This window comes from Lepidochelys kempii, chromosome 8 (assembly GCF_965140285.1).
Source record: "Lepidochelys kempii isolate rLepKem1 chromosome 8, rLepKem1.hap1, whole genome shotgun sequence".
In the NCBI taxonomy this organism is placed as follows: Eukaryota; Metazoa; Chordata; order Testudines; family Cheloniidae; genus Lepidochelys; species Lepidochelys kempii.
The window spans coordinates 18,755,612-18,782,978 of record NC_136387.1 but is presented as its reverse complement, the minus strand read 5'-3'; the positions used below and the strand labels follow the sequence as shown (position 1 = coordinate 18,782,978).

At 43.5% G+C, this 27,367-nt stretch overlaps 1 protein-coding gene across 2 annotated transcripts in view; it reads left to right on the top strand.

The window, feature by feature from the left end:
- The window catches only part of PPP2R2B (protein phosphatase 2 regulatory subunit Bbeta), a 250,981-nt gene that overhangs the window by 1,404 nt on the left and 222,210 nt on the right, over positions 1 to 27,367 (top strand). The window contains exon 1 of one of the 2 annotated variants that reach the window (XM_073355746.2): positions 13,946 to 14,193. The exons of the other annotated variant lie outside the window; for it this stretch is intronic. Within the exon in view, the coding sequence (XP_073211847.1) occupies positions 14,115 to 14,193 (79 nt within the window). The 5' untranslated portion in view covers positions 13,946 to 14,114. Of the gene's footprint in view, positions 1 to 13,945; positions 14,194 to 27,367 lie in introns of those variants that run through there. 2 annotated transcript variants of the gene reach the window in all.

Sequence of the window (27,367 nt, the reverse complement as noted above, 5' to 3'; positions counted from 1 at the left end):
ATTCAAGTTTCTGATCTGGGTTACTGCATTGATCTTTAATGTTTAGAGACCTGGGTTTCCTTTATGTTTAAATTATCAGCGAACATGAGTTCACCCTTGTGATCATATCACAAAACCACTACATGACTGATGATTTAGACTGGAGTTTAGAATAACACATGTGGATGTTGCAGATCAGGACTTAGTTACACTGGCAGAAATGTGTGGTCTGTCTGAAACCAGTATTACTGCATACAGCTTTAGACAGTGAGGCTGGCATGAGTGGATTTCCTCCAGTGGAATCACTTTAGGCACTAAAATGATGCATGGAAAAGAATTTTCTGAAAGGGGTGCCACTGCTTTTCTATGGGCACCAAGGTACCAAATGCAGGAAATGAATTATTCTGTTGTCGTGTTTTTATTTATTTATTTATTTATTTATTTATTTATTTATTTATTTCTGGAAAGTGAGCGTTTCTTTAAAAGCAGAGAAACCTGGTTCTAGGTGTAAAGACAACTGATTCAGCCCGTGTCTTGGGTAGCCTCTGCTAACAGAGTTCCTACTTCCTACCCTGGTCCCCAGGAAAAGTGTCTTTACCTATGGTACCATTGCATATTCTTCCTTGAGTGATTGCCCCCATTGTTGAGCTGGCTTGGGAACACAGGGGTATAATCTGAGAGCAGAGTGGTGCATGAAACACAACAAATATTTAAAAACCTATGAAATGACTGCAAAAAAATTAAAATCAATTACAGTCAAGGTCACTGAATTCACGTGCTGCAATGTGGTTGCAAACCTCTTTGCATATGGTTTAAGCCTTTCTCATACAACCTAGATATGGAAAAATTATTTTACTTTGTCATATCTATCTGCCTGCCAGTTCAAGATAAATAAGAATGCTGGCTTTTTTTTCAGCTTGTGAGCCAATGAATGCTTTAAGACATTGGTTTTCAACCTTTGGGTGTTGACACCTCCCTCACACACACACAGCAAATAGGTCCAGGGTGTAGGAGAGGGCTCCTGAAACTTGTTTTCTATTGTAATATGGGGCCACAGCATGGAAAAGGTTGAGAGCCACTAGTTTAGAATATGTATGCAGTGTAATCAACAATGAAACAAGTGATCATACAAATCTCCAAAAATTGGTCAAGAAGTAAAGGTGGCCTTAAACAAAAGATCAAGCATGACTGGGTAGGAAGCCGTGCGAGGTAATTAAGAGGTAGAGTTAATTATTATTGGTGGTGGTTGGTGCTGTTTCATTTTGGATATATATTTACAATTATTCCACAGCATCCAGTACTTCAGTGAGGTAATACAAATTTATATCACAAAAGTGTTTAAATGCTTCCGTTTCAGCAGAGCTCCATCCTTTTAGTTTTAAAAACTTTATTCTATCATGTGCTGCAGTCTTTGGGGTATATTCTAATCTCTCACCCTCCTAGCTCTTGTTAATGTCAATCTTTTGTGTCTTATTTTCATGAAATATAATCTCATTGACTCTTGTGATGTATGCAGTTATGTGCCATTAACTGAAAGGAGATCTTGCCATTCTGTTTACTGAGTACCACACCTTTAAATGTAGAGGATTCTAACTACTGCAGGGCACGTGGGTTTCAGATCATACACAGAATGTTGTGGAGAGACCGTCTATGTGCGTGCTCTCTCTCTCACTCATTTAATAATTGTTCTTTCTTTTGTCTGTTGTTTTCCTTAACCTGAAATAAAAGTAACCTAGCGTGTAATACATGTTTTGATGGACTCAATAATATAATGGATCCTTTTCATCTCTAGCTAACATAACCTTCCAAGTAAATGAGATATTTTATACTTTAGAGGGGTCTGAAGTTATTTTTTTTCTAGTTGTAGAGACAAGCACATCAACAAGGGTAATATAAAGGTACCAGACAATTACATTTGATGTACCACATTGTATCAAACCAAATTTCATTCCGGAAAATATAAAACAAATTTTCAGGAGTCCTGCTTCAAATTGGTTTAATGGGGATTAGCAACTTGGTGGAGAATCCAGATATATGCAAAATAAAGAGGCAGGATTTCCCCCATTTCTCTTGAGGCATCAGGATCCACAGCATAGAGTCATCATGACTTAAAAGTATCAGCAAGATTAGAGGAACTTCTCCAGATTTGACTGTGGGTGATGCCACTGGGAAGAGCTATATGTGGTAGATGCTGTTGTCTTTAAAAGGCAGCATAATGAGATTTGGGGCTGCAGTGCAACTCCTATGATCTATGTATAACAGAATAGTGGGTCATAGGCTCTTAGTATGTAAATAATGTCTTATTTAATTATTCAAGTTTAAAACATACAGATAATAAGGAGTTTTCCAATGGAAAATTATATATAAATAGCAATATTTAAATTAAAATGACCACAGTACATTCAATTGATCTTTCTAGTGCCTGTAAGGAATACTTTATCATTGGGATGCTATTGGATTCAAGAAATCTGCCATTCCCATTGAGTTTGGGACTTTTATTACATGTGCTTGCATAGTCTGTGTTTGCCAGGTCATCCAAATGTGTAACTGATAGCTCAGAATCAAACATTTAAAATGGTGAGTAACTGTCTGCAGGTTCATTGCTTGGCTCTGAGCCTGGCCTGTTGTCTTATCATGTTGATTTCCTTTTTGTGTTACTTGCTGGTTAAGCACAATGCACCTCCAGATTTTTGCATGTGAACTGACATGTTATTTGTTAATGGAACATAAAAAACTGAGCACAAACAATTAAATAGATTCAAACCACCATAGGGTTACTGATATTTTTGTGTCCGAGGTTTAAAAGGTAGGATTGATCTCTTTCTTGGGAAACTTTTGAATCTATTTTATATTTTTAGTGAAAAGGACTTTTTTTTTCCAGTCATATACAGTGGAGACTATTTTAATCCATAAATTTGTTGTAAAAGGAGAAAGATTTTTGTAAATGTCAGTGCCATAGACAGAACTGCTGGGTTCCTTCTGCTTCAGCTCTGACTCTGATTTCCTGTGTGACCTTAGGCAGGCCACTTCACATTCCTTTGTAGACAATATTTCAGAGAAATAGTGAGGCTACCTTCTGCCCTCTTTTGAAGCTGTGATGGGAATCTTGGCCACAGAACTGATACATTTTCAGTGCACAAAAGTGGGGAGAGTAGGGGCTGGATGTGGAAGCTTATTTCTGTGCAAACTCTAGTGTACAGAGGCAAGTGGAAGCAAATTTGTCGTTTGTTACATGAGCATAGGGTCTGCTGTTGCATTACCCTTTCCATCTTCCCTCCCTATTGCATGTCAGCATCCACACAAGTTACTTCATCTACTCAACTGCCAATGTGGAACAATTGCTCTGCAGTGGCAGTGAGATGGGAGGTAAAAAGGGAAGATTCTGGGCATCTGTCCAGAACTTAGCCTGGCTACTTTGGTTTGAAATTGGGTTCTGGACTCTTATTTAATCCTTATAAATCCACTGTTATCAACCAGACTGATATACTGGTTTTGTTGGGGTTGTCTTGCCCAGAGGACGAACAGTAATTTTCATAATTTTGCAGCCCTTTCACTGGAGTAGCTAAGAGTTTTTGACACCACGAGGAAGTTAAAACCAAAACCTGATCATTGTTCTAACTAGTTAAGTGTTGAGCACCATTGACTTAATCAGCCCCCCTTTCAATTTACAGTTTGAGCAAGTTTGATTTAATATTATTAATTTTTAATACAAATGTCCTTGGTTTTATTTATTTTTTATTTCATTACCACTCCTCTTCCTACAAACCTTTTTCAAGATACAGTTTAAACTAATTTTCCCCCAGATAATGGCATAAATAATTTCTTAGACAGGACTTCCTTAACCCATTCCATTGATCAAGTAGAGTAGGTAATTTCAAAGCTGGCAAAGCTAAACAAAGTATTGATACTCTACTTCAATTTTGTCAGGAAAACTGAAGGTAATTTTCTGAGTTTAACTGTGAGGGGAGTGAATGTGAGAATGAATACCATCATCAGTACCATCCTTCTTTTCTGGATTTCCAACACCCTGTGTGAAATAGAATGCAGAACCCATTTCTTTGCATAGTTATGGTCTGCTTACTGCAAATTTGTTCTTTTATCAAAATTTACTCTGAGTGTGCACAGGAAGTCCAATATGTGGACATGACCATAGGACCCTTACTTCTTGGCTGAATCCAGAGATAATACTCAGCAAAATTCAGAACTCTAATATTCCTCCTTGCCTACAAGTCTGTATGTCCCACATGAGTGGGAGTTCTGCATACATAGGGATAAGAGAATATTACAGCTGAGATTTAAAATATAGCTCAGAATGCAGACAACTTTGACTTAATCTTCTGAGTAGGCGGTAAAGAGCATGAAACACAACATGTTTGGCACATTTATACCACCTGGTAGCTTTTATATTACCAGTAGTTCTAGTATTGACTTATAGCTTCAGAGGAGGACGTTTAATTTCCCACTTGCAGAGTACCACTTGCATAGTTACTAGAATTTGTGGCTGGAGGGGTTAAACAGCAAAATGAAACACATAAATTAAGTAGTGGGTAGATGCCTACTCCAGCCAGTTAACCATGCTTTAACATGTGCTTCCGGAAACCAATAACCACCCCTTTCCCCCCGCCCCTTGATATAAGCCATTGCTAAGGTTAATAGTGAGAAGAAAGACCATGTTTGGAAAAAGTGCCATTTATAGCTGTATGTGATTCTTCTTACACTTACACCAGTGTAACTCCACGGGCTTCAGTAGATGTACACCAGTGTAAGGGCATGGCTACACTTGCAGATGTAGAGCGCTTTGAGTTAAACCCGCCTTCGGAGAGCGCAGTAGGGAAAGCGCTACAGTCTGTCCACCCTGACAGGAACAACTGCACTGGCATGGCCACATTTGCGGCACTTGCAGCGGCATTGGGAGCGGTGCATTATGGGCAGCTATCCCACAAAGCACCTCTTCCCATTCTGGTGCTGTGGCTTGTGGGAAGAGGGTGACGGGGTGCGGGGCATTCTGGGTCTTGTCCTAACGCCCCGTGATGCATCAGTTCGCATCCCAGCAATCCCTGTGCTTCCATCCACATTTGACACCATCTGTCAACGTTTTTTGTACTGCGTGCTCTGTCTTCCCTTTCGGTCTGCAGGAATGGAGCCCGAACTGCTGAGGAGTATGCTGATGAGTCTCGCCAGCACATCACGTTTGGCAGTCGAGTTATTCCTTATGATCCAAAGTGACAGTGAGGGCTCCAACGATGATATCGACTCTAGTAACACATATGACATGAGTTTGCTTGTGGCATTCACGGACATGCTCACCACCGTGGAACGCTGCTTTTGGGCTCGGGAAACAAGTATTGAGTGGTGGGATCACATTGTCATGCAAGTCTGGGATGACGAGCAATGACTTCAGAACTTTTGGATGAGAAAAGCCACTTTCATGGGACTGTGTGAGGAGCTCGCCCCCACCCTGCGGCGCAAGGACACAAGATTGAGAGCTGCCCTGATGGTGGAGAAGCGGGTTGCTATTGCAATCTGGAAGCTGGCAACTCCAGACAGCTACCGATCAGTTGCTAACCAATTTGGAGTGGGGAAGTCAACCGTTGGAATCGTGTTGATGCAAGTTTTCAGGGCCATTAATAGCATCCTGCTCAGAAGAACCGTGACTCCGGGTAACGTGCATGACACTGTGGATGGCTTTGCACAAATGGGTTTCCCTAACTGCGAAGGGGCGATAGATGGCACACATATTCCAATTCTGGCACCAACCCACCTATCCTCTGAGTACGTTAATCAGAAGGGGTATTTCTGTATGGTTCTCCAGGCGCTTGTGGATCACTGTGGGCATTTCATTGACATTAACGCAGGCTGGCCTGGAAAGGTGCATGATGCACGCATCTTTCAGAACACTGGCCTGTTCAGGAAGCTGCAAGCCGGGACTTTTTTCCCAGACCAGAAGATCACCGTAGGGAAAGTCGAAATGCCCATTGTGATCCTTGCAGACCCTGCTTACCCTTTAATGCCCTGGCTCATGAAACCCTACATAGGGAGCCTTGACAGCAGCAAGGAGCGGTTCAACAGGCTGAGCTGGTGCAGAATGACTGTGGAGCGTGCTTTTGGCCATTTAAAGGGCCGCAGGTACTCTCTGCATGGGAAGCTGGACCTGGCCGATGACAGCATCCCCGCGGTTATATCCATATGCTGTACCCTGCATAGCATTTGTGAAGGGAAGGGTGAACGATTCACTCAGGCATGGAACTCAGAGGTTCAACACCTGGAGGCTGAATTTGAACAGCCAGAGAGCAGGGCTATTAAAGGGGCCCAGCGCGGAGCTGCAAGGATTAGGGAATGCCTTGAGGGAGCAATCTGAGGCTGAAAGCCACCAGTAATGTCTGGTGCCCTGCACAGGAGTGAAGTACAGTGGTTCTAATGTTAGTAGGAATCTGTGTTTGCTACACTGACTTGCAGTGCCTGTTTCTTTCCTGAGCTAAGGTGTCTTTTACTTTATGCAATAATAAAGAATGTTTTCAAAGCCAGAAAATTCATTTATTGAAAAGAAACACAACTGCTTGGGAAACAGAAAGGGCAAGGGGGTGGGGTGGGGAACGGTACAATCACAGATTCGTGTATGTCCTGTTATCATACTCAGCCTTCCTGTCTGGAGTGCTGTGCAATGAGTGCTGCACTTCAGGATGGCTATACTGCATGGTGATGGGGGTTGAGTGTGGTGGGTAAGGGTCGTAGTTTTCAGGGCTGGGTGGTGAAGCTACAGGTGTTGGAGGCAGCTGGTGGCAGTAAGAACCCCGATGTTGGGGAACGTGGGTTGGAGGTGACATGGGAACACAAGGGAAAGAGTTTTGGGACAAGGGCTGCAGGGGGGGTCGGGCACGGTAGTGCTCCGCCTGCATGGCTACAAGCGCCTGGATCGAGTCTGCTTGGCGCTCCATTATGCTTATCAGCCGATCCGTGCTTTGCTGCCAGACCACCATGCTTTTGTGCCGGTGCTCCTCATTCTGCTGGCAGATCCTCCTTTCACTGTCCCATCACTCCTGCATTTTCGATTTTCATTACTTGAATGCTGCATTACTTCATGCAACATGTCTTCCTTGCTTCTATGTGGCCTCTTTCTGATTCTTTGGAGTCTTTCGGCTGGTGATAACACGGATGGCTGAGATCTCAAGGTTGCATCTGTAAAGGCAAAATGCAATACTTAACAGAGGCAGCATTGTTCACACCAGACAGAGCATGATTCCCCTGTACTTATGGGTAAGCACAGTCTACACAATAGCATAATTTGCCCATCCCAAAGCGAGCACACATAACCCACGGGAGCCCCAAAATGGTGAGCAAGCACAGGGTCAAGCATGATTGATTGTTTCAGGGCTGTACTGTCCTCTGGGTTTCTGTACCTTGGGGAGAGCCAACAGCGGCAGGCGGCCCCTGTACTGAACACTGTCCCCACATTTTCCACAGGAGTTCGTCCTGGAAGATATCTCGCTACTGAGGGTGACCCGGGAAGCAAGGGAGGGTCTTCTACTGCAATGCGGATTCCGCCCTGGCCCATATGCAGCTTGCCTGTGTGCAGCAATGGTCCCCCCGTCCCTCACGGCACAGTGGTACGGACAAGTTAGCCTTACTGGGACAAGGAACACAGTGACTTTCCTGAGAAACCTGTGCAAGCACATTGCCCAAGTTCCACCTTTGAAGAGATCACTGAGGCCGATTACCACAATGTGAGAGAGCACATCATCGCCCTATTCTGCATCTAGGCATGCATGCAGCCCTAACCCTCCTCACCCGAAGAGCCTCCTTCTCAAAATAAAAGCCGCTTACTGGGAACCTTCTCTGGTGTTTGTCCTTCCCCAAGCACTGGCCACTGTGACTGGCTACCTTCCTCCTGGCTTGAGAACAGCTCCTGGCTGCATGCATCTAGGGATTCCAGGGTGTCTTCCTCCATCTCAGCACCCTCACTCCCGCTTTGCTGCTCCTCCTCCTCCTCCTGCGTTGTTGAACTGGGCTCTGAAGTGTTCATGGTGGTTCTTGGTGTGGAGGTGGGGTCAGCCCCAAGTATTGTGTCCAGCTCTTTGTAGAAACAGCAGGTCGCAGAGGCAGCACCGAAGCAGCCGTTTGCCTTGCGGGCTTTGCGGTCGGCATTCTGCTGCTCCTTCACTTTAATCCTGCACTGCAGTGCGTCCCAGTCATGGCCCCTTTCCATCATGTCCCTTGATATCTGCCCGAAGGTATCGTAATTCCTATGGCTGGAGTGCAGCTGGGACTGGACAGCTTCCTCCCCGCAAACACTGACGAGGTCCAGCACCTCGCCATTGCTCCATACTGGGGATCGCCTGACGCATGGAGGTATGGTCACCTGAAAAGATTCGCTGAGAGCATTCCAGGCATGGCTGAGCAAACAGGAAGGGGATTTTCAAAATTCCCAGAGAATTTAAAGGGCGGGTCTGACGGTTGGTCACCTGAGGCATGGAACAGTAAGGCAGGGCAGTAGAGGCAGTAGAGTTCAAAGTGATGACCAGAGTGGCTAGAACAGGCATTGTGGGACACTTCTGGAGGCCGATCAGAGCACACTAACAGACCAGGGCGTCCACACTGGCACCGCGGCGCTCCAGTGGGGGCGCACAAAACATTATTCCACTTGACGAGGTGGAGTACCAGGACAGACCAACCGCGGAGTCAGTGTGGTCTACATGACTTGCCAGTGTGGATGGGTAGTGAGCTAGTGTGCCCGGGGCTCCTTTAGTGCGCTGTAACTCGCAGGTGTAGCCAAGCCCTAAGTGAGAGCAGAATCAACCCTCCTGCATGTAAGTTAAGGCTTCTTGGAGAACTGGATCTAAGACTTCTAACCACAACCATTTATTCTAGCATTGATTCTGCAATATTTCTTAGACTAAGGTTCATTGGGGTGTGTGTGTGTGTATGACAGAGAGAGAGAGAGAAAGAGAAAGAATCTCCCTACTTACAGCTGTAAACACTATGTTCAGTACTATTTTTAGGCCTAGGCCCTAAAGCTGTACACAGACTGATAAGTCAAAGGGACTTCTTAGCTGTGGGAGATGGAGAGAAACAGTTCTAAAGCACCACAGTTTCACAGACGGCCCTAATAGGTGCACCTGCACAACTGCCCACACCCACTGGCATTTGGCAAAACCCACATTGGCATCTGCAAACAGGGAGTTAAATGTACAATTGCTTGTTTTACATGGAGAGATTTTTTTTGCAGGCTTAATTAGGTCCAGACTCTGCAAACACTTTGTAATGGAAAGTATACTGTTAGAGTCAATGGGACTATTTGTAAAAGGACTACACACCTGTAGTTCAAGTTCAGGCTTTTTGTACTTACTTTCCAGGCCCTTCATAGCTTTACTTCTCTGACTCAGTCAACCTTATCTCCTGTTGTGCTGTATGTACCGCCTTTTGCTCTGCCAGTTATGCCAACCTTGCTTGCCTGTTTATCTGCTTCTCTCCAAAATATTTCTGCCCTTTCTTTCAGATTGCTCCCATGCAGGGAACACACTTCCTGCGATAAGCTGCTAAACCATCACCCTCAGTCCAATCTCTTTTTAATTTTCACTTCTTCCATGAAAGAAATTAGCGAACTAAGAAATAAATATTCCTCAGATATAATTAATTAAAAAAATAAAAAGCCTTCCTTACTCCATCGTGCCATGATTAGTACTCCCCGAATAACCTGTAATCCTTCTGATGTGACCTCTACACTTCAACCCCATCCCCACCCGACTGTCTTGTTATTCCTTCACTATGTCATATCTAATATTCATTTGTAAACTAGTCAGGGCAGGGATCATGGTTTTTATCTGTTTTAGGAGGAGCCCAGTTTACACAGTTGGACATAGGTAATAAGTATATTTGCTAGTACAGCCATTGGGCCCCTTGTTAAAAAAAAAAGAGAATTTTTAAAACAGGATGCATTAAAATGATGCCCGCTGTGTTTAGGTTTTGAAGATTATATGGAATGTTTCACTTACCTATCGCTTTTAAGCAAGGTCTCTGTTAACTTGCTATCCAAAAAATAACATATAGTTTCCTAGGAGGTTGGATGGACACAGGGATTAATAATTGGATATAAAACCTTTCACCTTAAGGTTGTTCAAATCTTGACCTCCAGCACCTATTGAAATTAATGGAAAAACTCCCATTGACTTGACTGGTCCATTGTACGTAGTGAGCAAAGCTGGTGGCCGGTTGAAATAATTAGTGCAGGTATCAGTGGACAAAGTTCCATATCTTATTAATCATGGGCATAATCACCAACCTAGATGTCAGTGGGTGCGCCTATTCTGCAGTAAAAAACATGCAGCACTGAATCTCAGATTCTCTGTCAATTGATTCAGGCTTTTGGGGTTCGGGCTGCGGGACTAAAAATTGTAGTGTACACATATACGGACTCTGGCTGGAGCCTGGGCTCTGAGACACATCTACCTTGTGGGGTTTCAGAACATGGGCTCCAGCCTAAACCTGAAAGTCTACTCTGCAATTTTTAGCCCTGTATACTGAGCCCCATGAGCCTGAGTCAGTTGACCCAAGCCAGCTATGGCCTTGCCAAGACAAACTCAGGCAGGTTTGTGAGTGAATGTGAGGCAGCCTGCATTGGTCCTGTCCATACAATGCATTATGTGCAAGATCTCATCTGTGGGTTGACTTCAATTTCCAGTATTGCCTATCTGGCATTTTACATGAGAATTTAGATTCGTTTACAGAAATAACAGATGACTTATTATATGTGCATAAAGTTCATTATACAAGATTTCTTAGAGATGTTTGCATATTAGAGCCACGGAAACCTACACTGTTATAGTATCATACTGTATCAGACAAAGAGTATACTAATATACTGTATATTATATGTAGCATGCAGCCACTTATTTTAGTATTGTGATCTTGATCTTGTGAACTAAGTAAGATGATAGCTGCTTTGGGATGCAGTGCTGGTGAATCAATAAGTGGCACTCTTCCTTCTGAGTCAGTACTGAAACCAATGTCCATTGGTGTTAGATGGTGCTATGTTGCTGGAAGTGCCATCTTTCAGGTGACACATAAAACAAAGGTTTCAGAGTAACAGCCGTGTTAGTCTGTATTCGCAAAAAGAAAAGGAGTACTTGTGGCACCTTAGAGACTAACCAATTTATTAGAGCATAAGCTTTCGTGAGCTACAGCTCACTTCCTCAGATGCATATCGTGGAAACTGCAGCAGGCTTTATATATACACAGAGAATATGAAACAATACCTCCTCCCACCCCACTGTCCTGCTGGTAATAGCTTATCTAAAGTGATCATAATGGCCCACCTGATGATCACTTTAGATAAGCTATTACCAGCAGGACAGTGGGGTGGGAGGAGGTATTGTTTCATATTCTCTGTGTATATATAAAGCCTGCTGCAGTTTCCACGATATGCATCTGAGGAAGTGAGCTGTAGCTCACGAAAGCTTATGCTCTAATAAATTGGTTAGTCTCTAAGGTGCCACAAGTACTCCTTTTCTTTTTACATAAAACAAAGCCCTTCAGGCTACTTGGGCCAGATTCTCTTGCCTTCACCATCCCTTTTGCAACATCATGCGGACTCACACATATACACAGTGTGGGAGTATGCCACAAGTCGGTGGGGTTACAGTCAAAATAGGACACAATAGTGCTCTGACTCTTCACAGCTGTTGGACAGGTTTTTAAGGACCATTGCCAACTGACATAGTTTAGCTGAGGCCCTAGGCTGCTCTAATTTACACAGAGGACTGGGCTGGCATAAAAGTGGCCCCAAATCCAGGGAGCACAAATGACTCATTGGCAATTCACAACTACCTCCATACTTTGCTGTGCTCCATTAGGGAGGGTGGGCTCAAGAGAGAGCCTAGGCTTTAGTGATCACATGGAATTATTTATAAGAATGTAGCTAACTTTTCCCTGTCATTTCAATTGGATATGGCATTCATCACTTCCTGAAATAAACTGTTGTGTGGTGTTGTTGTTTGCTGTTAAAACAGCTGTTTTGTTTCACCCCAGCAGTGCTGCATTTTCAGAGTGGTGAGTGAAATGATCTTATTTTGCAGTTCATATAGGAATGTATAAAGTGCTCTGGGATGAAAAGTGCTCTATAAATGCAATATATTATTTGTATTCTTGAATCTTGTTTCTTGTGACATATTTGCTATAGAAAAATGGTTCTAAAATTGTGGCCTACGATGCACTTTCACATGATTCTGTCACAATGAAGTAGCATTTGTTAGTCTTCGCATTACTTGTAGACCAGTCCTGGAATTTTTTTGAGTTCTCAGAGATATTTTTTAACAAACTAAAATGGAAAGAAAAACATGTTTCTCCATGCACCTGCACAACTTCTTCATGTCTCTTGGTTGTCTTTGTATAAACACAACCATGATTAAATTTGCTGATGACAAGAAAACTGGAGATCCCTCCACACAGGTGGACAGGACCAAACTGCAAAGTGACCTGGAATGATCAGAGACAAGGAGGTCTGCAGGCAACAGAGGCAGATTTGGTCCTAATAAATGCATAGTCCTATACCCTGGGAGACGAAATAAATAGCAACAGTACAAAATAGGCAGGGTGGCAGGACATAAGAAGCTAACAGCATATGAACACAAATCTTTTTTCAGCTTGTCCCCTCAACACAGTTCTTACATTACTTTTTCATGTAACCAAGCAAGCTACTACAGTGAAGATGTGGACAGGGAATGCACATATCTGTGTGAATATCTCTGTCTTAAGAAGTGGTACACAAAGTGAACAAGTGTGAGAAGTACTGATCTAGGTACATTGGCTTGAATGCTGGAGGCCTCCAGGATCAGCTGGATGCTTAAGCATTTGAATTATAGCACTGATTGAAGAGCGTCAAGGGCACAGTAAAAGGTACTTTCATAATGTGGTTTAATTTTCATAATGTGGTTTCTAATAGCCCTTTTAATATCCCTTGGTTACTCCCATGTCCTAAATTGCTGTAAAATATTAACCAAATGCCTGACTGCTCTGAAAGCACCTAACAGTACTCTCATGTGTGGGGAAGACAGTGTGCTTAGTTTTAGATTGCTCTCACTCTTACTGAAGCATTTGTGACAGGTTTCAGAGTAACAGCCGTGTTAGTCTGTATTCGCAAAAAGAAAAGGAGGACTTGTGGCACCTTAGAGACTAACCAATTTATTAGAGCATAAGCTTTCGTGAGCTACAGCTCACTTCTTCAGATGCATATCGTTTTGTGACATTACATTCGCACTGAAAATTGCTTGGTGCTGAAATCACTGTTTTGTGTTTGTGTTTTGCAGAATGATAAAATAGAAGCTAAAATTAGTTAGTGTGATCCTCAAGTCACCAGTTATCACCAAACCTAGTTACATTCCCTTTCCCACCTCCCCCTCATATCCTTTTGGGCTGGTTGTCTGCTGTATGTACAGTTTGCAAAGCACTTTGGAATCCTTTGGAATGAAAGGCTACATATAAATGTAGGATGTTTTTATGCTGCAGCTACTCTTAAAAACTAAATGCCTTTTTTTATTCTACTATGGTTTAACCCCCACTCCCAGTTCTTTAATTAAACAAGGGCAAATACCATTTCAGTACATCCTCTTTTATTATTCTTGAAATCCACGTCTTCCCTGGGTGATTTCTTTTAACAGCAGCCTATCTCTCGGGTGACAAAGTTGTAAAGCCTTGGTTACATTAAGATCTTTACCCCGAATGAGATATGGTCACAGAGTCTCCCTGCTCCGAGACGCTGCTGGTTTTCTTTCTAAGACAAACAGACCCAAAGGAGAGTAGGATGTTGCAGGCACTGTCGTTCAGGGTGTGTGTTTACAGGCAGGACTGACTTAGTCAGCAAATCCTGCTCTGATGAGCTTCAGCCAATGAAGAGCCTATCCCCGTTTGCTTGGGGGCTTCAGAGTTCGAACAGCATGCATGCAGAAATGTGAGGCGGCTCTCTTCCTGCTGCTGATGGCAAAATGGGGTCCGGTGACAGCGATTACTTGGGTTTCCCAGCTCTGCAGACCCAGGAGGGGTCCTATAACGCACCTCCCACGCGGTCTGCCTTGAAAGCAGAAGGACTCCTCATGGATTGAGGAGGCTTGGTTTATTTTAATTTTTTTTATTTATTTTTTTGGAAGATGAAATGCTTTTCTCGTTACCTGCCTTACATCTTCAGACCTCCGAACACCATCCTCTCCTGCAGCTGCCACACAGAAGGTACAGCCCAGTGGACGGCTGGTGGGAGGAGGAGGGAAACGTGGGTAGGTGGAAAGAAAGTGGGCTGGGAACATGACTGCCCCCAAAGCTCTGCTGACATTGCCTTTTGCAGCTAATACATGACAGAGATTGCTGTCGAAAGCCTGTGTGTGCCAGACTTAGAGATCAGTTCAGCCTTCTGGAAAGCAAGGAAAAACTGTTATTAGCTAGCCATTTATCGAGATGAAGACTGAAAAGCAGTAAAATGCTTGGGAGGTGTTTTGAACACTTAGCAGGTTATTTCTGTAAATATGCATGATTTTGCTATTAAGTTTACACTAATCATGCAAACTAGTAGTCAGAACCGATTTTAAGAAAGACTCTCTCACTAGATACTGGTCTGGAAATTTTACAGGCTTCTCATTGTCTGTTTAACTCAGCTGTGCATTCCCAAGAAGGCAATTAAGAAAATAGATTTTAGGATTTTATTCGTTTGTGTATTTTTCACTGTTTCATTCCTTCACTTGAGCCTGTTTTCAGGTCTCAGCAGAAAAGCTCTGCAGCACTTGCTATTAAATCTTTAATGTTTGAACAAGGTTTGAACTTAATGCCCTGGATTTTAGTGGGACTGCTGCAAACTTTCCCCTTCCATAGGGAGTCATCTCTCCTGGTGATTTATAATCTTATGTGTGTGTGTGTGCCATGTGTGAACTACCAGGGCAATTTTGTGAATTACCTACAATAATTCCTAACACATGTGCAGGATTCAGAATTAACACTGATATTAATTCGCTGTTTGGAACTGAAATATTTTTCACACGTCCTATAAAAATTAAAGATTTGGAGGAAAAAATCTAAAGATGTTTGTCAGTGAATGTCTAATCAGCTAGAGTATTGCCCTGTAACTAGTGGCAAGTTGGTGAGAGAGAGAGAAGAGACTAAGGGCCAAATCATGCTCTTAGGCCATGTCTACACTACGAAAGTACTCCCGATTTTACAGAAGTCGATTTTTGGGAACAGATTGTATAAAGTTGAGTGCATGCGTCCACACTAAGCCCATTAGTTTGGCGGTGTGCGTCCACAGTACCATGGCAAGCATCGACATTCTGAGCGGTGCACTGTGGGTAGCTATCCCGCAGTCCCCACTGCCCATTGGAATTCTGGGCTGAGCTCCAAATGCCTGATGGGGCCAAAAATTTGTCACGGGTGGTTATGGGTAAATGTCGTCAGTCAACCCACCCTCCCTCCCTGTGTGAAAGCAACGGCAGACAATCATTTTGCGCCCTTTTCTCTGGATTGCCCGAGCAGACACCATAGCACGGCAAGCATGGAGCCCGTTCAGCTCACCGCAGCAGTTATTACCATTGTAAACACCTCGTGCATTATCGTGCAGTTTATGCAGAACCAGCATCTGAAAAACCAGGCGAGGAGGTGATGGCAGCGCGGTGATGAGGACATGAACACAGATTTCTCTCAAACCGCGGTCTGGCAATTTGGAGATCATGGTGTTACTGGGGCAGGCTCATGCTATAGAATGCCGATTCTTGGCCCGGGAAACAAGCACAGACTGGTGGGACCGCATAGTGTTGCAGGTTTGGGACGATTCCCCATGGCTCCAAAACTTTTGCATGCGTAAGGGCACTTTCATGGAACTTTGTGACTTGCTTTCCCCTGCCCTGAAGCGCAAGAATACCAAGATGAGAGCAGCCCTCACAGTTCACAAGTGAGTGGCAATAGCCCTGTGGAAGCTTGCAACCCCAGACAGCTACCAGTCACTTGGTAATCAGTTTGGTGTGAGCAAATCTACTGTGGGGGTTGCTGTGATGCAAGTAGCCAATGCAATCATTGAGCTGCTGCTATCAAGGTTAGTGACTCTGGGAAATGTGCAGGTCATCCTAGATGGCTTTGCTGCAATGGGATTCCCTAACTGTGGTGGGGCTATGGACGGAACGCATATCCCTATCTTGGGACCAGACCACCAGGACAGCCAGTACATAAACCGCAAAGGGTACTTTTCAATGGTGCTGCAAGCACTGGTGAATCATAAGGGACGTTTCACGAACATCAACGTGGCATGGCCGGGACAGGTTCATGACACTCACGTCTTCAGGAACTCTGGTCTGTTTAAATGGCTGCAGGAAGGATTTACTTCCCAGACCAGAAAATAACTGGTGGGGATGTTGAAATGCCTATAGTTATCCTTGGGGACCCAGCCTACCCCTTAATGCCCTGGCTCATGAAGCCGTACACAGGCACCCTGGACAGTAGTAAGTAGCTGTTCAACTATAGGCTGAGCAAGTGCAGAATGGTGGTAGAGTGTGCATTTGGATGTTTAAAGGGTCGCTGGCATAGTTTACTGACTCGCTCAGACCTCACCGAAACCAGTATTCCCATTGTTATTGCTCTTGCTGCGTGCTCCACAATCTCTGTGAGAGTAAGGGGGAGACATTTATGGTGGGGTGAGAGGTTGAGGCAAATCGCCTGGCTGCTGAATACATGCAGCCAGACACCAGGGTGGTTAGAAGAGCACAGCAGGAAGCACTGCGCATCAGAGAAACTTTGAAAACCAGTTTCATGACTGGCCAGGGTACTGTGTGACACTTCTGTTTTGTTTCTCCTTGATGAAAACCTGCCCATTTGGGTGCCTCTAAATTTCCTGTAACCCCTCGCCCTCCCCCTTCGATCACAGCTTGCTTGCAAAGGAAATAAAGTCAGTATCATTTAAAAAACATGTATTCTTTATTAATTGATTATAAAAATAGGGAGATAACTCACAAGGTAGCCCGAGTGGGGTGTGGAAGGAGGGTAGGAGGGAAGGAAAAGGCCACTTCAAAACTTGTTGAATGACAGCCTTCTGTTGCTTGGGCTGTCTACTGGATTGGAGTGGTTGGGTGCCTGGAGCCTCCCCTCCAGCCCCCGCGTTCTTGGGCGTCTGGGTGAGGAGGCTATGGAACTTGGGGAGGAGGGAGGGTGGTTAAACAGGGGCTGCAGTGGCAGTCTGTTATCCTGCTGCCATTCATGAACCTCCACCAGACGCCGGAGCATGTCTGTTTGATCCCACAGTCGCCCCAGCGTTTCCTCATGCCTCCTCTGATCTTCCTGCCACCACCTCTCCTCACGTTCATCGGCCGCTTTCCTGTACTCTGCTATTGTGTCCCTCCACACATTCTGCTGAGCTCTGTCAGTGCCGGACGACTGCATGAGCTCAGAGAACATTTCATCGCGGGTGCATTTTTTTCACCGCCTTATGTGAGATCGCCTTTGGGACGGAGGAAGGAGGCTTGAAACATTTCCAGCTGCTGTAGAAAAAAAAGGGAGTGAAGTCTTTTAAAAGGTACATTTTACAGAACAATGGCTATACGCTTTCACGGTGAACAACACTATTCACATTACATAGCACATGTGATTTTGGTACAAGGTCACATTTTGCATCTTATATTGAGTGCCTGCGGCTTTGGTGTTAAAGATCACACACGAAGTGCCGGGGTTGACTGCCAGCAAAATGCTGGCATACGCTGCCAGGCTTTGTCATGCAATGATACTGGGTTACTTGCTACTAGCAAGGCATGGTAAAGTGGAAATCTATCAACTTCATGAAAAAATTCATACAGATACAGACAGACATCATCTTCCTTTCCAAATGCAAACAGATGGACATCATACCAAAAGGACTGAAGGTAAAAAATCCATTACAATCTACATACCACACAGACTATGCTGACAGCTTGTGCCACACACTCTCAAAGAAACTGCGGAACCCCCTGATCAACATCCTCTACAGCAAACCAGGAACGATTAAGAATGAGCTCTCAAAACTGGATACTCTCATAAAAAACCAGCCTTCCACACAAACTTCCTCGTGGCTGGACTTTACAAAAACTAGACAAGCCATTTCCAAACACACTTTGCTTCTCTACAAAAGAAAAAGGACACTAAACTATCTAAACTACTACATGCCACAAGGGACCACAACAGTGATTGCCTTAACCCACCCAGCAATATTGTTAATCTATCCAGCTGTACTCTTAGCCCAGCAGAAGAATCTGTCCTATCTTGGGGCCTCTCCTTCTGCCCCTCCACCCCCACGAACATGATACAGTTCTGTGGTGACCTAGAATCCTATTTTCAACGTCTCCGACTCAAGGAATATTTCCAACACACTTCTGAAGAACATACTAACCCACAGAGACCTTCCTACCAACACTACAAAAAGAAGGATTCTAGGTGGACTCCTCCTGAAGGTCGAAACAACAGACTGGACTTCTACATAGAGTGCTTCCGCTGACGTGCATGGGCTGAAATTGTGGAAAAGCAGCATCACTTGCCCCATAACCTCAGCCGTGCAGAACACAATGCCATCCACAGCCTCAGAAACAACTCTGACATCATAATCCAAAAGGCTGACAAAGGAGGTGCTGTCATCATCATGAATAGGTCAGAATATGAACAAGAGGCTGCTAGCCAACTCTCCAACACCACTTTCTACAAGCCATTACCGTCTGATTCCACTGAGGGTTACCAAAAGAAACTACACCATTTGCTCAAGAAACTCCCTGAAAAAGCACAAGAACAAATCCGCACAGACACACCCCTGGAACCCCGACCAGGGGTATTCTATCTGCTACCCAAGATCCATAAACCTGGAAATCCTGGGTGCCCCAACATCTCAGGCATTGGCACCCTAACAGCAGGATTGTCTGGCTATGTAGACTCCCTCCTCAGGCCCAACGCTACCAGCACTCCTAGCTATCTTCGAGACACCACTGACTTCCTGAAGAAACTACAATCCATCGGTGATCTTCCTGAAAACACCATCCTAGCCACTATGGATGTAGAAGCCCTCTACACCAACATTCCACACAAAGATGGACTACAAGCCGTCAGGAACAGTATCCCCGATAATGTCACAGCAAACCTGGTGGCTGAACTTTGTGACTTTGTCCTCACCCATAACTATTTCACATTTTGGGACAATGTATACCTTCAAATCAGCAGCACTGCTATGAGTACCCGCATGGCCCCACAGTATGCCAACATTTTTATGGCTGACTTAGAACAACGCTTCCTCAGCTCTCATCCCCTAATGCCCCTACTCTATTTGCGCTACATTGATGACATCTTCATCATCTGGACCAATGGAAAAGAAGCCCTTGAGGAATTCCACCATGATTTCAACAATTTCCATCCCACCATCAACCTCAGCCTGGACCAGTCCACACAAGAGATCCAATTCCTGGACACTACAGTGCTAATAAGCGATGGTCACATAAACACCACCCTATACCGGAAACCTACTGACTGCTATACTTACCTACATTCCTCCAGCTTCCATCCAGACCACACCACACGATCCATTGTCTACAGCCAAGCTCTACAATACAACCGCATTTGCTCCAACCCCTGAGACAGAGACAAACACCTAAAAGATCTCTATCAAGCGTTCTTACAACTACAACACCCACGTGCTGAAGTGAAGAAACAGATTGACAGAGCCAGAAGAGCACCCAGAAGTTACCTACTACAGGACAGGCCCAACAAAGAAAATAACAGAACGCCACGAGCCATCACCTTCAGCCCCCAACTAAAACCTCTCCAATGCATCATCAAGGATCTACAACTTATCCTGAAGGATGACCCATCACTCTCACAGATCGTGGGAGACAGGCCAGTCCTTGTTTACAGACCGCCCCCCAATCTGAAGCAAATACTCACCAGCAACCACACACCACACAACAGAACCACCAACCCAGGAACCTATCCTCACAACAAAGCCCGTTGCCAACTGTGTCCACATATCTATTCAGGGGACACCATCATAGGGCCTAATCACATCAGCCACACTATCAGAGGCTCGTTTACCTGCACATCTACCAATGTGATATATGCCATCAGGTGCCAGCAATGCCCCTCTGCCATGTACATTGGTCAAACTGGACAGTCTCTACGTAAAAGAATAAATGGACACAAATCAGACGTCAAGAATTATAACATTCAAAAACCAGTTGGAGAACACTTCAATCTCTTTGGTCACTCGATTACAGACCTAAAAGTGGCAATTCTTCAACAAAAAAACTTCAGAAACAGACTCCAACGAGAAACTGCTGAATTGGAATTAATTTGCAAACTGGATACAATTAACTTAGACTTGAATAAAGACTGGGAGTGGATGGGTCATTACACAAAGTAAAACTATTTCCCCCCCCTCCCCCCCCTGCTGTTCCTCAGACATTCTTGTCAACTGCTGGAAATGGCCCACCTTGATCATCACTACAAAAAGTCCACCTCCCCCCCTTCTGCTGGTAATAGCTCACCTTACCTGATCACTCTCGTTACAGTCTGTATAGTAACACCCATTGTTTCATGTTCTCTGTGTATATAAATCTCCCCACTGTATTTTCCACTGAATGCATCCAATGAAGTGAGCTGTAGCTCACGAAAGCTTATGCTCAAATAAATTTGTTAGTCTCTAAGGTGCCACAAGTACTCCTTTTTATTTTTGTCCTACCATGGAGGATGGAATAAGGCTGCTCTCCCCAGAAACCTTCTGCAAAGGCTTTTAGAGTACCTCCAGGAGAGCTTCATGGAGACGTCTCTGGAGGATTTCCGCTCCATCCCCAGACACATTAACAGACTTTTCCAATAGCTGTACTGGCCATGAATGCATCCCAAGTCCTCAGGGCTACTTAATCATTAAAAAACGCTTGCTTTTATAACATGTATTATATTTTAAAAGGTACACTCACCAGAGGTCCCTTCTCTGGCTTGGTTGGGTTGGGAGGGTATTTCAGTCAGGGTGATAAAAAGATCCTAGATATCGGGGAGAACGGTGTGCTGTGTGCTCTCCTCAAGCTCCTCCTCCTGCTCCTTCTCCTCATCTTCCCCATCTGCAAAATCCTCAGGCATGGTGGAGAGTACCCCATCATTGGAGTCCATGGACAGGGGTGGGGTAGTGGTGGCCGCCCCCCCTAGAATTGCATGCAGCTCAGTGTAGAAGCGGCATGTCTGGAGCTCTGCCCTGGAGCATCCGTTTGATTCTTTGGTTTTCTGGTATGCTTGTCTGAGCTCCGTAAGTTTCATGTGGCACTGTGTTGCGTCCCTGTTGTAGCAACTGTCCCTCATGGCTTTGGAGATTTTCTGTTTTGGCATTTCGTCTTTTGGAACATAGTTCTGATAGCATGGATTCCTCTCCCCATACAGCAATCAGATCCAGTACCTCCCGTTTGGTCCATGCTGGAGCTCTTTTTCAATTCTGGGACTGCATGGTCACCTTGGCTGATGAGCTCACCTGGCCAAACAGGAAATGAGATTCAAAAGTTCCTGGGGCTTTTCCTGTATACCTGGCCAGTGCATCTGAGTTCAGAGTGCTGTCCAGAGCAGGTGACCATGGATGGAGAAGGGTTATGAGTGGCATCCAAATAAACATCTGAGTTAGTTCTTCAGTGAAGACATAGCTTGAGGGTGTACAAATTATTCATGTGTGTGCCATACTATTGGAAAATGTCTGCTTGAGTCTCCTGGTGTTATTCTTTCACTGAAGAAAACCATTGAGGGAAAATGACATCAAACTAGATCTGAGAATTCAGGAGCTTTGGTCAATCTTGTTTTGGAAGGATTCCCCTTGAGCACCAAGGTCAAGTTACAGCAGGGAAGTTTAATTTTTTGGATCTTACTTAATTACTGTGGGCAAAGGGGAAACCAGAGTGTGCACACCACAGGTAAACGCAAAAATGGAGTTTTAACTTGATATATTAAGCAATGTGGGCAAGAACTCCTGGGAAATTATGGAATGAAAGCAGAGCCATTGGAAGATTTCTTAATAAGACAAAACAACCTTCTTGGTGCCCATTCATCTATACCTATTCAGCTAATTTAAGCCAGTGTCCAAGGAATCAAGTTACCAAGCTCTTCCTTTAGTAACATGAAAATCCAAACAAAGAAATAAGTGATGTATGCTTATGGCTTTGATGGAGACAATGCACTTCACTCTTCCCACTCTGTGGACCTAATTAAAGGAACATCACAGTGACACCTTCCCTCTTACCCCTCCCGTATTCCATTTGTAGCATGATTCATCCAGTGAAAGTAGGGCTAGAGATGAAAATACCAGCCTGCCAGTCCACAGAATGGAAGGGCCAGAATTGAAGGGGACATGCACACATTAATACAGGCATGAGAAGTATAATAATCCACTGCTACTTATTTCACTGGACTTTAGTGTAAGGAGAAGGCCATGGAGAATTTTTCTTTGCTTGAGACAGCAGCAGGAATATTTTTTAGCCCTATTATTTTGTCTGTTTAAAGGAACTCAGAACAACTTCTATGGAAGAAGTACCCTCCAAAGATTTCTTCCGTTGGGATTCTCTAAAGGTAACATTTAGTCCCTGGCTTCCTGAAGACCAGTCTGCTCCTGCATTGTTCTACCACTGTGAGATTTTCAACAGACAACCAGATCTAGCTCTTTCACCATAGGTCGTGTGAGGTTACTGGGAATAACTAAATTCACCACAGGGTGACCATGCTGGTGCATTCTCTTTTAGTATTCAATCAAAATAAAAATAATAAGTACACATACAGTGCTGTTTCTTAAACTGCTTACAAAGATGTATCTCATTAACTAAATTTTTACAGAAGGGGAAACTGAGTAACAGAGTTTAAATGACTTGACTTACCCTAGGCCAAAAAATAAGTTGATAGCAGAGCTGGAACTTGAACACAGAGGTGAGATCCTCACCCCCATTCTGGCTTCTTTACAGCAGGTAAAAGAGCTGGGATGGCATACGGGGGCTCTGAAAACTCTGGTTCTAGCTCCGGGGGAAGATTCCCGTGGTGCAGGCACTGTGGGAGACAGCCATAATGCTGCCTACCAAGAACTCCCTTGCAAGCCCTGGCATAGTGGGTATGCCAGGGGTGGGGCTGCGGGTGGAAGGGTGTATCAGGCCTGGATGTGCTGCAGAATTTCTGGGCAGCCCTGGGAGGCTGCTGTAATTCAGATACCTTAATTTAGACTGCCCTGGGGTTTAAGGGCCTCTCCAATCCCTGAAGCAGCTCAGGAGCAGGAGGGCATGAAAGTTGCTTAAAGCCCCTCAACCCTTCCCCCATGAGCTGCAAGTTCTGTGCAGAGTCATTTAGGAAATACCGCTTCTTAAAGTAACACTGACAAATGGGTTGGTCAAATTGTGGGCATTTAGATACCAATCCTGCTCACAGCTCAACCCATAACCAAGGGTAGCTTCGTCTTTGCAGGCATACTTGCAATATTCCCATATAAAAATATAATGGGCTCCAAACTAGCCACTTTCTGTGATGTTCAGGAAAGTGGTATCAGCTCTATAGTAATCTGTGCTCAAATGTCTCTCTGTTGTTCAACAGTACAGAGCAGTAGATAGCAATAGAAGCAGGGGACTTGGGTTCTATTCCTGACTCTGCCAATGGCTCACTGTGTGACCTTGGCTAAGTCACGTTAACTGCTCTCTATCTCAGTTTCCCTATCCATAAAATAGGAATAATGATCCGTTACCTTCCTTTGTAAAGTGCTGTGAGATATGCAAATGAAAAGAGCTAATTAGCATTATTAGTAGTTAGAGAATAACAGGGATCTAAATTGTAATATAAAATAATACTATAGACAAGGTGGGACCATGGCATCAGCCTTTCAGTCAGACCTGGGAGGAGCTGGCATAGATACTGAAACACACAAGCTTCCTTCTCAGATATTCAGCTGCCAAATGCTGCACAGAGGTCTTTCTCAGTGATCTGCTGGAGTACTCAATGCTAACGTCAATGTTACAGAATGCTTTATAGGCAGGATTTGGACACTCATCTAACCATAATAGCAAAACATCCAATGATGTAAATGTATCTGGTTCTCCAGCTCTTCCATGCTATGGACCACTTCATAAGAGAGAGATTCCCCACCACTGATCACTTAGTTCCTCATCCAATCTCCCATTCACTCATTGTCTGGTGTTCTAAACACTTTGTTCTGCACAGCACAGGGAAGGGATTTGTGGACCACTGGTGGTTCACAGGCAACAGTTAGTATAATTCCTTTGTATTTTAGTTTGCATGGCTGAGAGCAAATGGGGAAGTATGAGCAATTCTCCCACCAAAATATCTTTCAAGACTGACTAAAACACCTGCACATATGAACAGACTATTAAACTCTGCTCTCATCAAGGCTTTATCTTCTATTCTTACAAGAATCCCCACTGAAGCCAATGTATATACAGTTCCAAATAATTTAAAAGTTTGCTTTCTTTCATTATAATAGTTAGATAGAAGTATATGATACCAAAATAGGATGGGGGCCTATCAGTGTGGCCTAGTGGACAGAGCACTGCACTGTATCGGGGCTCAGTAGAGGTAGGTTCTGTTCTTGGCTCCACCACTGGCCTGCTGGGTGACCACAGACAAAACATTTCCCCTCGCTATGCCTCAGTTTCCCCATCTGTAAAATGGAAATAAGGAAACTGACTTCCTTTGGAAAGGACTTTGAGATCTACAAGGTATTATTATTTTATTTATTTGCATATTTTGTTTTTGCAAAGGGTTTACAACATGTTGAGAGAACTAAACTACTAGAGAACTTTCCATTAAAATGTGCCATTCCCAGTGCATGACAAGCCTTCATCCTCCCCTGCTAACCGGAGCTCAACATATTTCCGCTATAGCCTAGCATCAGATAGCTATTCTTTATTCCACTTCCTTCAATGATTCTGTGTTCCTTGTGTACCCAAATGTCACATGGGCATGATGATGAGATTTAGATGAGCAAAGAATGCAGAAAAGCGCAGAAAGAGGAACTTTTACACTGGGGAAAACTTGAAACTCAAGAATGGTGGTAACGAAAGAGATGAGTTAGCTAGTCGTTTCCTGTATTGCTTTTGAATGGTTTTCAGATAGTTGTTTGAGTAAGAGTTTATTTCCTCATGGCACAGTTTCTCCTTCTGTTTCATCCTGCTGTAAAGTCACAATCCTGCATTTGGGACATCTCTGTCATTGGCCATGGACAGTAATGGAATGTCATCAGTGCAGCATTTCGGTGGAGAGGTGAGATTATCGTATATGAATATTCACTGATTGATCAAATTGGAAGAGAAGATGGGTCCGAAGAAAAAGAACAAATGGAATATCTTAGATGGTAAATGTTGCAAGAAAAAAATGACACATCAGTGACCAATGGATGGAAGTGTTTGAAAGTTCCTCTTTAAGTGTTTCTTTTATAAGATTCTTTGAGGCGCTGAGTGCCTCTTTGACAACTCACTCAGTATCAGGCCAACAATTGGAATATTCAATATAGTGTCTCCTTTATAGATTAGTACTGTGTATAAAGTTTTGATCAGCAGATTCAGAGTCAGGACTCTTGGTTTCTATTCCTTATCTGCCAGCCAAGTGCTGTGATATTTACTCATCCACAAAAATTAGTTATAATTATAAATCCAACCTAACCTGCATGATATGAGAACTGTAATTAGAAAAGTGTGCAATAAATAACAATAAATGTTAAATTGAGTGAGGTTTGTAAAACACTTTGAGAGCCTCCAAAGGTCTTCCAGAACTGCAAGATGTTATTTCAGTGAGCAAATCTCCATCTCTAAAGCGATTTTACATCAAACACATTTGCTTTAATTTTTGTCACAAGAGTAAAGATTTGTACAAACATGAAAATTTATTTTTTATATTCTGGCAAGAGGAAGTGAATTCACCACTTAAACATGATAGGAAGACTAAAAACACCTTTAAAACATATATGTAGCACTGCCATTAAATGTAAGAAGAGATGTTCATTGCTGTCCAGAAATATCAGTCCCCCTTCACGTTCAGGCATGCTGTCCAAAACTTTGCACTTTTCAGTTTTTAAGAAGGCAGTTAACTAGTTAATCCTTAAGACCATAGCTCAGTAAAGCACTTATGTGTGTGCTTAACTTCATATGCGTAAGTCCATCCCTATTCAACAAAGCACATACTTAAGTCCCACTTATTTTAATGTTAAGCACATATTTACCGCAAGTGCTTGCTAAAATACTAGTGTTAGCTATTCTTATCCCTGTTTTGATCCTCGGTTAGACCTGTATAAAAAAACTGTTTGCAAATATTCATTCCAATGCAAAACAGCTGGTAGAGTCAACTACATTCATGTCCTGTTTTAGTCATTGAATTGTCCTACAGTATTCACTATTAGTTATTTGCCATTCATTCTTTGTTGCGGGAGGGTTAGATGATACTGCGGGGATGGTACGTTGTTATAATAAATGTATTTTAAAATAGCATCAAGCTTGTCCAGAGCTCCTTTATTATTTTTATTAATTTTTGCACATATGTACAAATTGAATTAAATACAATTTTACCATAAACGAAACATATCTTTTGGTGTTCTAAAACAACTGGGTATGATTTTAACAGTAGTAGTAACAGTGCTTGGCACTTCTATAGCGCTTTCTACACAAGGGTGCCAAAGGCATTACAAACCTAATAAATTAAGCTCAGTCACAAACCTTTGAATTGGAAAATTTTTTTATCCTTTTCTCCAGATGGGGAAACAAACACAGGGCCTGTCTAGCTGGACAGTGATGAGTGGCAAGCCAGGTGTAAAGCTGCAGTGCATTAGTGTGCTGTACACTAACTAAGAGAGAACATCAAAGTATGCTAGGGAAGTTGACACTGTGGCAGGAGATGGTTAGTTTGTAGCACGCTAGTACACTATAGCTTTGCACCCTGCATTGCTGAGCGCTAACTGTTCATCTAGACAAGGCCACAAAGAGACAAAGTGACTTCAAAGTCACATTGCAGGTATAGGCAGACTCAGGAACAGAACCCAGATTTCCAAACTCCCAGTTATATTCTACAACCACTAGACGTGCTTCTCCTCCATAATTTAGCTGAAAAAAAAAGTTTTGCTCAGTTTTTTTTCTGTGCCCAACTTTCTGATCCCAGTTTTAAAATGGAGGTACCTCAACAGGATATTTAAAGCCAGCAGTTGGAAAGTGGAATCGGCACATCGTAGTTATGTTATATGCCTGAGATAATTTCAGCATCCAAATGTGGATTTTGATATGCTTGTATGGTACTCATATTTGAAAAATGGGCCCATGGCCTGAATAATATACTTAAGTAATGCTGGGGTACTCTCAAAAAGTTTGAAAATTGGTTTGAGTTCAGTTTGAATTTTGGTTGAATTTCTGTTTGTTTTGTTTTA